Here is a 14,369-nt window from a genome sequence, read left to right as displayed (position 1 = left end):
CCCCACCCCCCCCAAAGTAGTGGGGTGCTTCAGCAAAGTCAGCAACTGGCTTCTCCTGTCTCAGCTCCGCCCCTTGTTCCCAGGAGAGTCAGTCTGCCCAGGGGGTGCAGGGAATGGATCCGGGCAGAGCTGGGAACCTCCCTCTCCACTTCCTGCTCCTGCTGCCCCATTCAGTCTCCCCTCTCCCCCTTTTTAATCTTCTTCCCTCACCCTGGGAGAACTGGTGAGAGCCCCATTGTCCTGGGCCTTTGCACTTACTAGCTAGATCACCCACTGCCACTGCTAAGAGGGGGTTGATCCTGACGGAGTCTGTGAGGGCAGCAGCTCTGGGACTCCCAGACACATAAGGAACCCCCTTCCCGTCAGGGCCGCCCAGAGGATTAAGGGGGCCTGGGGCAAAGCAATTTCAGGGGACCCTTCCATAAAAAAAAGTTGCACTACTATAGAATACTGCATTCTCGTAGGGCTAGTGCTAAAAGGCACTAAAGCTCATTAAAAGGGTTGGACAAATAGTTTCTGTCAAAACTTTTTTTGGATCGAAAACTAGGGGTTTTTAAAAAGCAGAAAAAAATCATGGACAATGTCTGCTTTCCTTCAAAATTTGTTGTGTTTTTTTTAATTGAAAAGCTGAAATTAGTCTTCCAATACCTGAACACGGTTTGGGGTTTCAGAAGTATGTGGCCAAATATTTGCTGCTTGCTGTGTTTGTTTAAAGAAACAATAAAAAAAATTCTGCTTAAAATAAATCCAAAACTTTTGAGCCACCTCAGCTTCTGACCAAACGCCTGAGCCCATCCAGTCAGAGATTCTTCCAGGTTTCTGATACTCTGCTGGCTTCCTTGACTTCATGTCTGTCTCCATAACTTTGGATTCACTTAGCTTAGAACATAAGAATGGCCATACTGGGTCAGACCAAAGGTCCATCCAGCCAAGTATCCTGTCTACCGACAGTGGCCAATGCCAGGTGCCCCAGAGGGAGTGAACCTAACAGGTAATGATCAAGTGATCTCTCTCCTGCCATCCATCTCCACCCTCTGACAAACAGAGGCTAGGGACACCATTCCTTACCCATCCTGGCTAATACCATTAATGGACTTAACCTCCATGCATTTATCTGTTTCCTAGAGACTGGCTCCATTGGGTCCCTCACAAACTGGAGACGGTTACTGTGGGTTTGTCTTGAGTATAGCTTATGTACATACTTCACGAACTGAGTATTTGAGCTTATTCCAGAATCTGGGATGAGCCTATGTTGTGAAAACTGAAATGCTCAAAATAGCACATGCGTGTGAATGGACACAGAGTGCTAAAGTTAAACTACACTCTGGGGGTCACGAGGTTATTACTGGGGGTCGCGAGCTGTCAGCCTCCACCTCAAACCCCGCTTTGCCTCCAGTATTTATAATAGTGTTAAATTTTAAACACTTTTTAAATATATTTATAAGGGGGGGGGGTCACACTCAGAGGTTTGCTATGTGAAAGGGGTCACTAGTACAAAAGTTTGAGAACCACTGAATTAACCCCTCTGGAGCCTCGGGGAATGCAGGGGATGGGGGTCTCCCTTGGTAGGGTTGGGAAGGAGGTAGGTGGTGTAGGATATTGCTCTTCTCATGTGGTCCATCGGCCATGGAAAAGATAACAGCTTGACTCTTTGTGTTAAATAGCTGTCTGCAAGCTTCAAACTGCTGAATGAGCTTTAGGGTAGGGAAGGCTGTGCCTCCCAAACAGCCTGCCCCTGCCCCCTACCCAACCCCCACCCACTTCTTCCCCCCCAGCCACCCCCCTCAGAATCCCCGACTCATCCTGCTCCTTGTCCCCTCACCGCCCCCCTGAGACCCCCCTCCCCAACCAGCACCGGGACCCCACCCTCCACCAACTTCCCTGTTCCTGACTGCCCCAACCCCTATCCACCCCTGCTCGCCGAGTCCTGACAGACCCCGGAATGCCCACAATCCAACCCCCTTCCTCGCCCCTGACCGCCTCCAAACTTCTGCCCCCTCCCTGTCCCCTGACTGTCCCTGGGACTCCCTGCCCCTTATCATGCTGCTTACCCCCGCCTCCCCCCTCTCCTGGATCCTCAGCGCACTGCGTCTAGAAAATCCGCCGCCCCAAGCAGGGCGGTGCACCGTGCCGCTCGCGTCGCGCTTCCCCAGTCCCGCGGCCGGGGCAGAAGTGGCTGCAGACCGTCCAGTGGTCCCGCGTCTCCGGTGGAGGATCCGCAGGCATGCCTGCAGGAGCTCCGTCCGAGCCGCGGGACCAGCGCACCCGCCGCAGTCATGCCTGCGGGAGCTCGAGTGGAGCCGCGGGAAGAGGGGACCCTCCGCAGTCATGCCTGCGGCAGGTCCACTCGTCCCGGGGCTCCGGTGGACCTCCCACAGGCATGACTGCGGGAGGTCCGCTGGAGCCAAATGCCACCCTGCGGGTAAAATGCCGCCCCACGCGCCTGCTTGGCGCGCTGGGGTCTGGAGCCGGCCCTGGTCCAGGAGCGGCCCTGCTGGACAGCGCTGCAGTGACCTGAGTCCAGTGGGGCCTGAGCTCCCACCACTCGGCCCAGAGCTCGCAGCGGGGAGGAGCTCAGGCCGCCCCTGGGTTACCCCCACCTCTCCTCTCGGAGCTCAGAGCGCCGCGTCCAGGAGCTGCCCTGGCCCCTGGACAGTACGGCCATGGCCTGGCTCCGGCAAGACCGGAGCTCGCAGCCCCGCCCCCTTACCACGCGGCTCTGCCAGGAGGAGCTCAGGCCCCGCTGGAGCCAGGCCGCTTTAGCTCTGTCCAGGGCCGCTCCTGGACGTGGTGCACTGAGGCGCCGGGGGATGGGGGAAAGCGGAGGCGGGACCAGAACATTCTTGTGGGGGTCCCTAATGGGCTCAGGGAAAATTGCCCCATTTGCCTCCTCCCCCCCAGGGCAGCCCTGCTTCCTGTCCAGTACAAACTCACCAGCTGGTCCCTGAAAGGGGCCCTTTGTGCAGAGTCACTGTCCTGCCTGGCCCCAGCCCTTCCCCCAGGTCTCCCCACCACCTGCAGGCTGCGGCTCAGGGGCTGGTGTGAGCAGAGCCCGGGGAAGGTGTGTGTGTGGGGGGGACATCTGGATATTTGCCCTGTTGTTTCTGAGACTTGTGAAGATAGTCCCCAGCCCCCCACCCCCAATGCTCCCTGCCCCCGGTTCTCCCTTCCCCAGTCGGTCTCCTCTTGCTCTCTCAGTCTCCCCCCGGCCTCCCCTCCGCACACACCCCCTTTCCCTCCATTGCAGCCTCCTTCCCATCAGCCCCATGATCCCCCCCTGAAGCCTGATCCCCCTGCATCGCCCCATCGACCTGCCCCCCAGCCTGTCTCCTACAAGCCCATCACCCACTTCCTGCCCCCCCTCCATCCCCACACATCCCCGCCCCTCTTATGCCGCCTCCTGCTCTCCCCGCCCCCCCGCGTGGCTCCCCCCGCACACACCGGGGCTGGCGGCAGCTTTCCCGGGCCCCGGTCTGGGAATCGCAGCCAGCTCCGCTGGGAGCAGCCTGGGGCCAAACCTCCCCCTGCAGCCCGGGGGTGCCGGGTCTCTCTCACCTTCCCTCCGAGCGGGGCCCCCCGGGGCAGGGGCCGGGCCGGGCTGGGGGCTCTGCCCTGGGAGAGGCTCCTGGGGGGGAGCACCGGGAGGGGCCCTGCTGGAGATTCCTCTCCCGGCTGCAGCCAGGGCTCCGGGCTCCCAGCACCAGCCGCCCCCCGGGGCTCGGGGATCTCGCCAGGAGCCTGGGAGCCAGAGTCACCGCAGCGGCTGCGAGTCACTTCCTGCTGCCGGGCCGGAGCCCAGCGCCCGCTGCCCAGAGCCGCCTCCCGGCTGCTCCTGGGTCCTAGCGATCAACCCAGCGCGCTGCAGCTCCCTGCCCGCCCTCCCCTGGGCTCAGGCAGCTTCTCCCAACATTAAGGGGCATCCTGCATAGAAACGTCTCCTGTCAGCATTCAGTCTCGCTTGCAGCTTCCCTGCAGGACAAACCCGGGCTCCGGCCGCTGGCTGATCAGCCCGTCTGTGGCACATTTCTCTCCGCATTGGGCTGGGTAAGGCCTTGCTCTAACCTGGCTCTCTGGTCACAGGCAGGGCCGGTGCTACCATTAAGGCAAACTAGGCGGTTGCCTAGGGCGCCAAGATTTGGGGGTGCCAAAAAGCAGTGCCCCCAATTTTTTTTACAGTGTTCCTGGCAGGGCCGGCTCTACATATTCCGCCGCCCCAAGCAGTCATGCGCGGGAGGTGCCCCGGAGCCCCGGGAGCAGCGGACCTCCCGCGGGCTTGACTGGTGGAGCTGCCGCAGTCATGCCTGCGGGAGGTCCAGCTGACCCGCGCGACCAGCAAACCGCAGTCACGCCTGCGGGAGGTCCACTGGAGCCGCGGGAGGAGCACCCCCTCCGCGGCAGGTCTGGTCGTCCCGGGGCTCCGGTGGACCTCCCGCAGGCGTGACTGTGGCAGGTCCGCCGGCCCAATCTGCCGCCCCTGCCGGCAAGTGCCGCCCCACGCACGTGCTTGTCGCGCTGGGGTCTGGAGCCAGCCCTGGTTCCTGGGCTGGGTTGCCGGCAGCTCGCTGGCACGTGCGGCTCAGACTCCCTCTCCCAGCGCACCGACTGCTCCATGCAATTATTGTCATTGCCAGGGGGGCAACATGCTCGGGGAGGGGGCGTAGCACAGGTGAGCTGGGGTGGGGAGCCCTGTGGCAGATCCCCCCCACACCCTGAGGCACCCCCTATCCCCTCCCCGGCCCAGGGAGCCATGCGGCAGCTCCCCACCCCAGCTCTACTCTGCTATGCCCCCTCCCCAAGCACACCCTCACTGCTCCCGCCTCCCAGGCTTGCCGCGCCAATCAGCTGTTTGGCGCCGCAAGCCTGTGAGAGGAGGAGAATTAGAGCGAGGGCAGAGTACTGGGGAGGAGGCAGAGCAGAGGTGAGCTGCAGTGGGGAGTTGCCGCATGGCTCCCAGGGGAGGGGGAAACAGCCGTGCGGGGGGCGCCTCAGGGAAAGTGGGGAAGCTGCCACGGGGGGGGGGGTGCCTCAGAGCGGGGAGCTGCCTCAGGGCTGGGAATGGGCGGCACAAAGTGGAAGCTTAGCCTAGGGCACGAAACTTCCTTGCACTGGCCCTGGTCACAGGCTACCGGCACTGAAGCAAAAGTCTGGTTGTCTCAGCTGGCTGGGCCAGATTTGTAGGGGACAGAGTAGAAGGGGGAGGGAGGGTGGCACAGTAGTTTAGACCAGTGGGAAGGAAACAGATGCATGAGGGGAAGGCTGGCTGCAGAATTTCAAGTCTCACATCCCAGGGGGCGTTCAGGATTTAGCCGAAGCCGAAGCAGTTGAGGATGTCAGCTGGTTCCTCTTCTCTGCTTTGCCCTGCTCAGCTTCCCTTTCAGGATCAGGATGATGAAAGCCCAACAGTGCCATGTGGGTCCCAGGAGACAGCGGGTGTGAGACATACCCCAGGGTACAATCTGGACTGTTGTCCTGCTTAATTCTCCATCCCAGGGCATGTTTTACACTGCTGCCCTGTGTGAACAACAAACCCCTTGTGGAAGCCAGGAAATAATTAACAAGGATTTGAAGGGGATTTTAATGCATGTCAGTCAGTTAGCAAGAGTCAGGCCATACTATAACCCTAATGACGTGAGACTTGTAGAAGCAAGGATAGTGCGAGGCGAGAGGACAAGAACTGTGTACAAAGTTATTACGACCTTGCAACAGTCTAACCAAGTATGCAGGCTTGCTTTTCTTAGGAGTGAGACAAATAAGATAGCAGAAAGGCTTATGTATAAACAAAATGTATTTGTTGCTTTTTACCGTCTGTATTATTGTTAGAAATTGTCTGTAACAAAGGTATAAAGCTTGCTATAATTGTTTACCAGTTGAGAGACCTGTCCGGGACTGGGGTGACCCTGTGTCCTATGGCACTCTCTCCTTCCATTGTAATTACTGGAGAAATAATAAAGTATTTGATTTTGCTGCACCCAAACAAAAAGCGAGAACTGAGTTTTTCTCCGACACCCTCCACGCTCTGCTCTCACACAGCCACCAGCCTGCAAAGTCACTCCTGGCTGCACTGTACTGAGTGCGACTAGCCAGACACTCAGGAACTTACCAAACGACACAGCAACATCAGCCAGTTTTCTCCTCCCAGCCTTGCACCCCGGGAATGTGCATCTTGGACAGCTCAGTCTGGTCACTGGGCTGGACAAACTCAGTCATTAGTGGGTCACTCCCACAGAGGGGCCGGATTAGGCCACAGCCTTGTTCTCTCCAGTCAAATCCCCCAAACACTTCAATGAAAACACACAGGTCCAGACAAAACACTCAAACCACTTTACTAACTGGAGCAAAGGGGGGTTGGGGGGTTTTCAAGTGAGAAAGATGTAAACAGTTAGAACTAGTTACAAAAATAAAATTAAAACATGCATTTTAAATCTTAAATTTTACCAAGCTAAGGAAGATGCGAAGCAAACAGGATTTCCCACCCCACCGGATGTTGCAGGAAGTTCACAGTTCTTAGTACCCAGGCTGGATTATCTTCCAGCCTTGATCCACCCTCCCCAGTACAAAGCCCGTGTTGCCTTTAAAGCCACCTTGTTGCCATCTTTAAAGATGGGGGAAGATGTAAAAATGGAGACAATTCTTGCTTATGTTTTTATACCACTCTCCACGTTGAGGCTCACGCCGCAGCTGAGGAGCAGGCGACAGTCAGTCTATGGCGTAAGTGAGCGTCCAGCCGTCCTTCAGGGCAGGGGTTCTCAACCTTTCTCTTGCTGAGGCCCCCTTCTGCATCCTATAAAAATGCTAGGGCCCAAGCGGGGGGGGGGGGGCCGCGCAGTGTGAGGCTCTGGGAGAGGGGGACACCCTTGGGCGTAGGCATAGTTTTACTTCTATTTGGGGGGACAAGGGCTGGCTGGGCTCAAGCCAGTTCCACACAACAGGGTCCAGAGAGGGCATTGACTCACCCCCTGACTCACTCAGGAAGCCCCCCACCTGTCTGGGTAGTGGGGGGATGCAACCAAAAATATAACTCAAAGGGGAAGACTCAGTTCAAAAAGTTTGAAAACTGCTTCGGGTGCGGGCAGGGGGTAGCTAAGGACTGTATGCGGGCAGGGGGGAAGCTCAGGGTGCAGGCATGAGGAAGCTAGGGGCTGTGTAGTTGCAGGGAGGCTCCTAGTACAACTCACAGCTTCAGGGGGTGTTGGGGATTCCAGCTTCAGCCTCCCCACTGCTCCCGGCTTCGGGGATGTGGGGAAATGCCAGCTTCAGTTCCATGGCGCTCCCTGCCAGGGCCGGGGGGGCCCTCGGATTCAGCTCTGCAATGCTCCCGGACGGAGCAAGAGAGCGCAGGAATCTTGAGAGACACATTTTAACCAGACAATAATATTCAGCACATGACAACTTTTTCTATGACCTCTCACAAGACATACTTTGTACGTTTATCATTTTCTAAATGTGGTGGCCATAATAGTGTAGACCAGTGGCTCTCACATGTGTTTCATCACACCCCCCTTCCATGTGTCTGTGATCATTTACGCCCCCACCCTCACAAGCACATATATGGCCACCCAGCTCTAATGGCAGAGTAGTTGCTGGCGATGCACCCAGCTCTGAAAGACAATAGCAGCACAGAAGTTAGGGTGGCCACGTGAAAAGACTCATCACCCCACTGCCACCCTTACTTCTGTGCTGCTGCTCCACCTGGGCTTGAGAGCCTGAGCATTTATCCCCACCTCCCAGATAGGCCTGTGCTTCTTCATGAGCCCCAGCCACCCAGGGCCAACAGCCAGTGCTCTTTAAAAAACAAACAACCCATAGAGGTCACGCCTCCCTTGATACATTCCTGAGCCTCCATTGGGAGGCTCTGCCCCACAGTTTGAGAATTGCTAGTGTAGAGAGTCACCGTGGGGATTGGTAGCCAAGATGGTAACACCTGCTCCTTTCTGACTCTGGGATGCCCAGAGAAAATGTCCGAGCAGGAGTGCGGAACAGATCCCATTGACGTTAACCTTCCAAAACACATTTTGGTGATTTCAGCTATAAACATTCCCTCCATCTTTCAGCCCCTACCCCCAGAAAATTCAATGAGACTGAGCTAGAATTGGGCAGGTGGCAGGGGCGACGGGTATAATCACTGAATTATTGATCTCTGAGTGAACAGAACACAGGAACCCTTGGGATAAATTGTTAACCTCTAACAAGATACAGCTAAACATAGACCACTACAGTTACCCCTCTTCTTCCAAGTATTTAATAATACACATTTACATTTCAAACTCTAGCTTATCTAAGGTGGACACACTTTTAAAATCTCTCTCTAAAGGTTCATAGGGGTAGCCGTGTTAGGCTGGATCTGTAAAAGCAGCAAAAAAATCCTGTGGCACCTTATAGACTAACAAAACGTCGGTTAGTCTATAAGGTGCCACAGGATTCTTCGCTGCTTTCTCTAAAGGTTGAATCTGAGTTAATTAAATGCAAGTTGCTTAACATTTTCTCGCCACGGGTCATAGAAGTTTACATCTTGTGTGGATTCTTCCATGTTTAATGAGGTCTGACCTCCATATGAAACTTTTCCCACACTCCAAGCACTTATGAGGTCTCTCTCCTTTATGGATTGCCTGATGTTTACCAAGGATTGACCTCTGTATGAAACTTTTCCCACAGTCCAAGCACATATGGGGTCTCTCTCCTGTGTGGATTCCTTGATGAATAACAAGGTTTGACTTCCATGTGAAACTTTTCCCACAGTCCAAGCACTTATGAGGTCTCTCTCCTGAGTGGACTGCCTGATGTTTAACAAGGCCTGTTCTCCGTGTGAAACGTTTCCCACAGTCCAAGCACTTATGGGGTCTCTCTCCTGAGTGGACTGCCTGATGATTAACAAGGGATGATCTCCAAGTGAAACTTTTCCCACAGTCCAAGCACTTATGGGATCTCTCTCCTGTGTGGATGGCCTGATGAATAAGAAGGGATGCTCTCCGCTTGAAACTTTTCCCACAGTCCAAGCACTTGTGGGGTCTCTCTCCTGTGTGGACTGCCTGATGTTTAACAAGGTCTGACTTCCGCTTGAAACTTTTCCCACAGTCCAAGCACTTATGAGGTCTCTCTTCTGTGTGGCTTTTCTCATGTGAATTTAGTGCTGATTTTGACCTGAAACATTTCCCACACTCAAGGCATTGAATGGGCTTCTCTCCAGTGTGGCTTCTCCCATGGTTATTAAGATCTGAGAGCTTATTGAAGGTTTCCCCACGGTCCAAGCATTGAAGGGGTTTCTTTCCGGTATGGATTGTCTGATGTGTCACAAGTTGTGATCTCACAATGAATCCTTTCCCACACTGCAGGCGGTGACAGGGTGTCTCTTCCTTGGAATTTGTTTGCTCTGCTCTGGGATCTTCGTCTCCTCCCCCACCATTAATAGATTCATCCAATTTCTTCCTTGGGTGGTTTCCCAGAAGACTCTCTGACATCTGCCAGTTTCCCCAGGCTTCTCCCTCTTCCCAGGACTGGGAAAAATTCCCTTCACCTCTTCCCACAAAGGTTGCCTGTGGTTGCACTTCTCCAGGAACTTCCTGATGTTGATTCCCCTCCTCATTCTCACTCCCTCGCTCTGCACCTGCTAGGAGAGAAAGACAATCCAGACAGGAGTCATTGTGCTGGGGAGAAAGGAATAGCATGGAGGGAAAACCCAACACAAAGACTCAGCAATTTAATTCTGCCTCCACATCCCACCCAAACACTCACAGGGAAGGAGAGATGGGAAAGAAACTCCTGCACCTAAGAGGCAGGGTGGAATGGCATGAGTGATATCTGTTGAGCACAGCCCTGCTCTGGGTGAGATGAGGAAGAACTGAGGGTGCTTATTCACACCATATTTAGGGATTCTAAACTTCTTACTTCATTTCCCAGATGGTTTCTGTGTCAGTCCTCACCTGTGTGGGTGCATCTCAGAAGCTGTCTTTCCTTGCAGGCCTGGAGATCCGGCACCCAAGGCTCCTCCCCTTGCTCCAGGCGGGCAATCAGCTCAGGTTTGGGAATGGGAAATCCTGTGCAGAGGGTGAAATCAGACCAGATCTAGATGCATGGAGCATTGGTGGAGTATTTGTCACAAAGGACATTCTGTGAGTGAAACCTGTCCCTGTGCTCTGCTGGAGGAAGGTGGAATCCAAGTAGATGAGAAAACAGTCACTGAGCCCCCTTGCAGAGAGGAAGTTGTCTGGGGAGGTGAGCTGAATTATTATTACACCCTCACTAGGCGTTCCCACGATCTGTGCGCTCTGGGGGCCTTGCTGACTCACACATGGCTCTGGACTTAAACCCCTACCTCTTTCTAAACCTGCAGAGCCCAGAGCCCTCCCCATGGCTGGAGCTAGTCCAAACGAGGGAGGTGAACAGGGATTGTGTCTGCAGCCGAGAAACAACACAGACAGGACAATGCTGGATTTATGCCCCTTTGAAAGCTGGAGGGGTGGGGATGGTTTAGCTTTTCCACTGGGTATTGACACCCATGTCCCACTGGAGGGGGCACGGAGATGCAAGTCTCTCTCACACGGCAGCTGTGCATTATGGAACCCACTCACCTCTGATCTAACTGACCAGGGAAGAACCTGACAGAATTCAGACACACAGACCCCACAGCTTCTAGTATCCGAGGGGACGGGAATCCCTTACCCAGCGAGGTCACCATCTCATAGTTCTCCTGCATGACGTCCCTGTAGAGGGCTCTCTGAGCGGGGTCCAGCAGAGCCCCCTGCCCCTGGGTGAAATACACAGCCACCTCCTCGAAGGTCACCGGCATCTGAAACACGAGTCCCCCACTCAGTCCCTGTTGCCCCAGCCACAATCTGGCTAGTCATGGGAAAGGTAAAAAACCATGAAGCTCTGGGAGCGACAGGGTAGCAGAATCCCACCACCCACCTGATCAGAGCAGCCAGGAGGCTTCAGGGGGTAGGAGATGGTGAGAGCTCCTTTTCCCCCCCAGCACACGGAGCAGGGCAGGGTCTTCTCATTTCCCACACACCTGCCAGCCACAGGCTGATACGGAAGCAGAGCTCTGAGCCGGGGACAGGGACAGGAATCCCGACAGCTTCCCTGGGTATTTCACAGCAGGCTCCTACCAGTGGGTTCAGGATCCAACACTGGGAGCCTGGAAAATGTTCCCAGTCCTGCAGAGGGCGTTATATCCTACTTGAGAAAAGGGGGAATGTCCCCTCTCCCCTCCCCCGCCACCAATGGGCCTATTCAGAAAAACAGCAGGCTTATCACACCCTGTCTCCTCCCTGCCTCTCCCTCCCTCAAAATCCCCTACCTTAGCTGGCTCCATCACAGCCATTTCCCTTCCCTGTCTCCTGGAAGATGGGCTGATCTGGAGTGAAACCTGGATGTGATTCCTCAGCCTGTCGGGGCGAGAAGGAAGGTTACAGAAGGAGCTGGAGTCCATGTCACCCCGATTCCCCCCAGAATCTTCAGACCCTCCCAGTAACAGCATATCTGAGCCAAATGATAGGAAAAAAGCAGAATCAAAGGAGCCACTTTGGGGGATTGCCCCCATTGCTGTGTAAACCCCTCTCCCTTAGCAATAGCCGGAGCCCTCTGATGGCAACACCTGAAGAATGAGGGGCCCTGGACTCCCCCGGCAGACCCCAGGGACAGGCAGGCAGAGGCTGAGCTCATTGGCCCATTCACACTCACCCCCGGCCAGAGCCAAAAGTCTGGCCAAAAGTGACTCCGGTCTGACTCTGGTGTGGCTGAGATCTGAATCCTGTCTGGAAATGAGACCAGGGCCTCGGACAGCCCCCAACACTCAGGACACACAGACCCCATCAACACAAGTGTGTCTGACAATAACACACAGGGAGCAGGGTGTGTGTGTGTGGTGGGGGGGGGGGGGGGCTGGGTTTTTGCCTTGTAGCCTCTGCGCCCTGAGGGGTTAGTCCCCTGATCACCCTCAAAGCTGGTTTGACCAGTTCCAGGAGAAGAAAATCTTTTCTCCGTCCCTTCCCCCTCGTGTCCCGTGGGGTGGAGAAGCCGTCTGGGCATCGCCCCCCCTTCCCCCGCCAGTCTCCCCACATCCCCCCTTTCCCTCGCAGTGCCACATCTTCCCCCATTCCAGCCCCGCTCCCTTCAGCCCCACGGATCCCCCCCATCGCCCCATTTTCCTTTCAGTGCCCCCCGCCCCCATCCCAGCCTGCCCCCCGCAGCCGCCTCCTGCCCCCACCCCGCTCCCCCGCCTGCCCTCACCCCCGGCACCTCTTTAGCCTCCGCCCCCTGCAGCCCGGGGGTGCCGGGGGGGGCGGGTCTCTCTCACCTTCCCTCCGAGCGGGGCCCCCGGGGCAGGGGCCGGGCCGGGCTGGGGGCTCTGCCCTGGGAGAGGCTCCTGGGGGGGAGCAGCGGGAAGGGCCCTGCTGGAGATTCCCCTCTCCCGGCTGCAGCCAGGGCTCCGGGCTCCCAGCACCAGCCGCCCCCCGGGGCTCGGGGATCTCGCCAGGAGCCTGGGAGCCAGAGTCACCGCAGCGGCTGCGAGTCACTTCCTGCGGCCGGGCCTGAGCCCAGCGCTCGCTGCCCCGAGCCGCCTCCCGGCTGCTCCTGGGTCCTAGCGACTGGGTCTGCATAACTTTTTGCAGAGTGGAGAGAAGCCGCGGCCCCACCTGCCGGGGACAGAGAGCACTGGAGCCCGCAGCCCCACACCGTGTCACTAGGCGGGCGCACATAAATGCCCCAGCGGGAGCCAAGGCGCCCGCGGGCACCACACTGGGGACCACTGATCTAGACTAAACCTAGAAAAAGCCAGGAAGCAATTTTACCAATAGATGGAAACAGGGCTATAAAATCTGAAGATCAAACTGTGCTTTGAAGTTCATTGGGATTTCCCTGCCCACCCCCAGGTCTGTGACGCTTCCTTCTCCAGCACTCAGGAGTCTGACTTAAGATCGCAGACCTCAAAGCTGTGACTAAGCCTGGAGAGCCAGGGACAGGGTGGTAATGACACCTTGGGAGAGGGAGGGATAGAATGGAGACAGGTTAAACTTTCCACGGCTGGGACCGAGCCTGCTGTGTCGAGGGTGGAGTGTGACAGTGACAGGGGAAGGAGGGAATCTCTGGCACTCACCCCATCATCCTGAAATAGCACATCCGACGAAGTGGGTATTCACCCATGAAAGCTCATGCTCCAAAACATCTGTTAGTATATAAGGTGCCACAAGACTCTTTGCTGCTTTTACTGAAACAGCACAGAAGCTAAAACACCACATTTTACTGTCCCTGCTCCCCACTTTTTTAACATCTAGTTAATTCTGGTGCATAAGGGATAAAATGTACAAACACTAAATGCTTTTCAGCAGGGCATGGTGTAATGCGAGATCATCTGGGAATGAGACAATCTGGCCCCAAAGGGGAAACTCAGGGACTAGCAATCACTCTGCTAACGGGAGGTTGGGGGATCAGAAACTGTTCCCTACAGGCTAAGCAGCTGCACAGCAGGCTATACACCCCAATCCCCTCATCCCCAGCCACACCCCAGAGCCTGCACCTGCATCCAGAGCCCTCAGGCCCCAGCCCCGAGCCCCTTCCCACACTCCGAACCCCTCAGCCCCACCTCCACCACATGAATTTTGGCTGTGCACCAATGTGGAGACGATATGTCACATACTGGTGCATAGAACCAAATTCATTCCACACATGGATGTAAAAGACGAGGGAGCACTGGTCAGAGCACATAAGATGCTCAGAGTGAGTTTACACTAGGAAATCTGGTGGAGGGTCACAGAGATCTGCTGGCTAATCCCCACCACACCTTGTAGCAGAGCCAGAACTTCACAGGCTGATGCTGCGGAGGCAGAGGTGGAGTCTCCAGGCCTCCCACAATAGGCCCTGTGGGAATCAGTCCCTCTTGGTGCTGTCTGAATGCAGAGGGGGCTGGGAGAAGGGGCAGAGGGGGTGAGTGAGGAGAGGCAGCACCTCTCTACCCCTGTGCTCTCCCTCTGCCCTTATCCCATGAGCCCCAAACACTTGATACCCCAGCACCCAGCTCCCCCTGCTTCCCAGCTCCCCCAGCTCCAGCCATTCAATCCCCAGTGACCTCCCCAGAACCCATCACCCTGGTCCCTTAACATTTGACTCCCCCAGAGCCCAGTCCTGGGGGATTTGGGGAGACGAGGAGTTACCAGCCCCCAAGGACACGCCCCCTGCAGAGAACAGCACCAGGTAAGTAGGGGAGCCCAGCGCATACCTCTGTGGTTCTCTGCTACTGAAGCTTTTCTGACATGCCAGGCATTTATAAAGTCTCTCTCCTGTGTGGCTTGCATGATGTGTAACAAGGCCTGATCTGAGGGTACGTCTACAGTATGAAATTAATTTGAACTTATTCTATTTGAATTTTCAGAAGT

The 14,369-nt window shown here is 55.9% G+C and overlaps 1 protein-coding gene across 3 annotated transcripts; it reads right to left on the bottom strand.

Annotated features, from left to right (window-relative positions):
* Nucleotides 1-8,396: 8,396 nt before the first annotated feature.
* On the bottom strand, nucleotides 8,397-13,132 carry LOC120382901 (zinc finger protein 135-like). 3 transcript variants are annotated; one of them, XM_039500373.1, is made up of 5 exons: nucleotides 13,094-13,132; nucleotides 11,294-11,381; nucleotides 10,657-11,150; nucleotides 9,918-10,031; nucleotides 8,397-9,604 (listed from the first exon to the last, which is right to left on the bottom strand). In XM_039500373.1, exons 3-5 carry the CDS (start codon nucleotides 10,781-10,783, stop codon nucleotides 8,493-8,495), a joined length of 1,353 nt encoding a protein of 450 aa, XP_039356307.1. In that variant the 5' UTR covers nucleotides 10,784-11,150; nucleotides 11,294-11,381; nucleotides 13,094-13,132; the 3' UTR covers nucleotides 8,397-8,492. The 3 variants fall into 3 exon arrangements, with proteins under 3 accessions (XP_039356307.1, XP_039356306.1, XP_039356308.1); XM_039500372.1 differs by lacking the exon at nucleotides 13,094-13,132 and adding an exon at nucleotides 12,293-12,344; XM_039500374.1 differs by lacking the exon at nucleotides 13,094-13,132 and adding an exon at nucleotides 12,293-12,344 and having other exon boundaries at nucleotides 8,397-9,601.
* Nucleotides 13,133-14,369: the final 1,237 nt, after the last annotated feature.

Source organism: Mauremys reevesii, linkage group 15 (assembly GCF_016161935.1).
Source record: "Mauremys reevesii isolate NIE-2019 linkage group 15, ASM1616193v1, whole genome shotgun sequence".
In the NCBI taxonomy this organism is placed as follows: Eukaryota; Metazoa; Chordata; order Testudines; family Geoemydidae; genus Mauremys; species Mauremys reevesii.
Note: the sequence above shows the minus strand (reverse complement) of the source record. Positions and strands in the feature narration are given on the sequence as shown.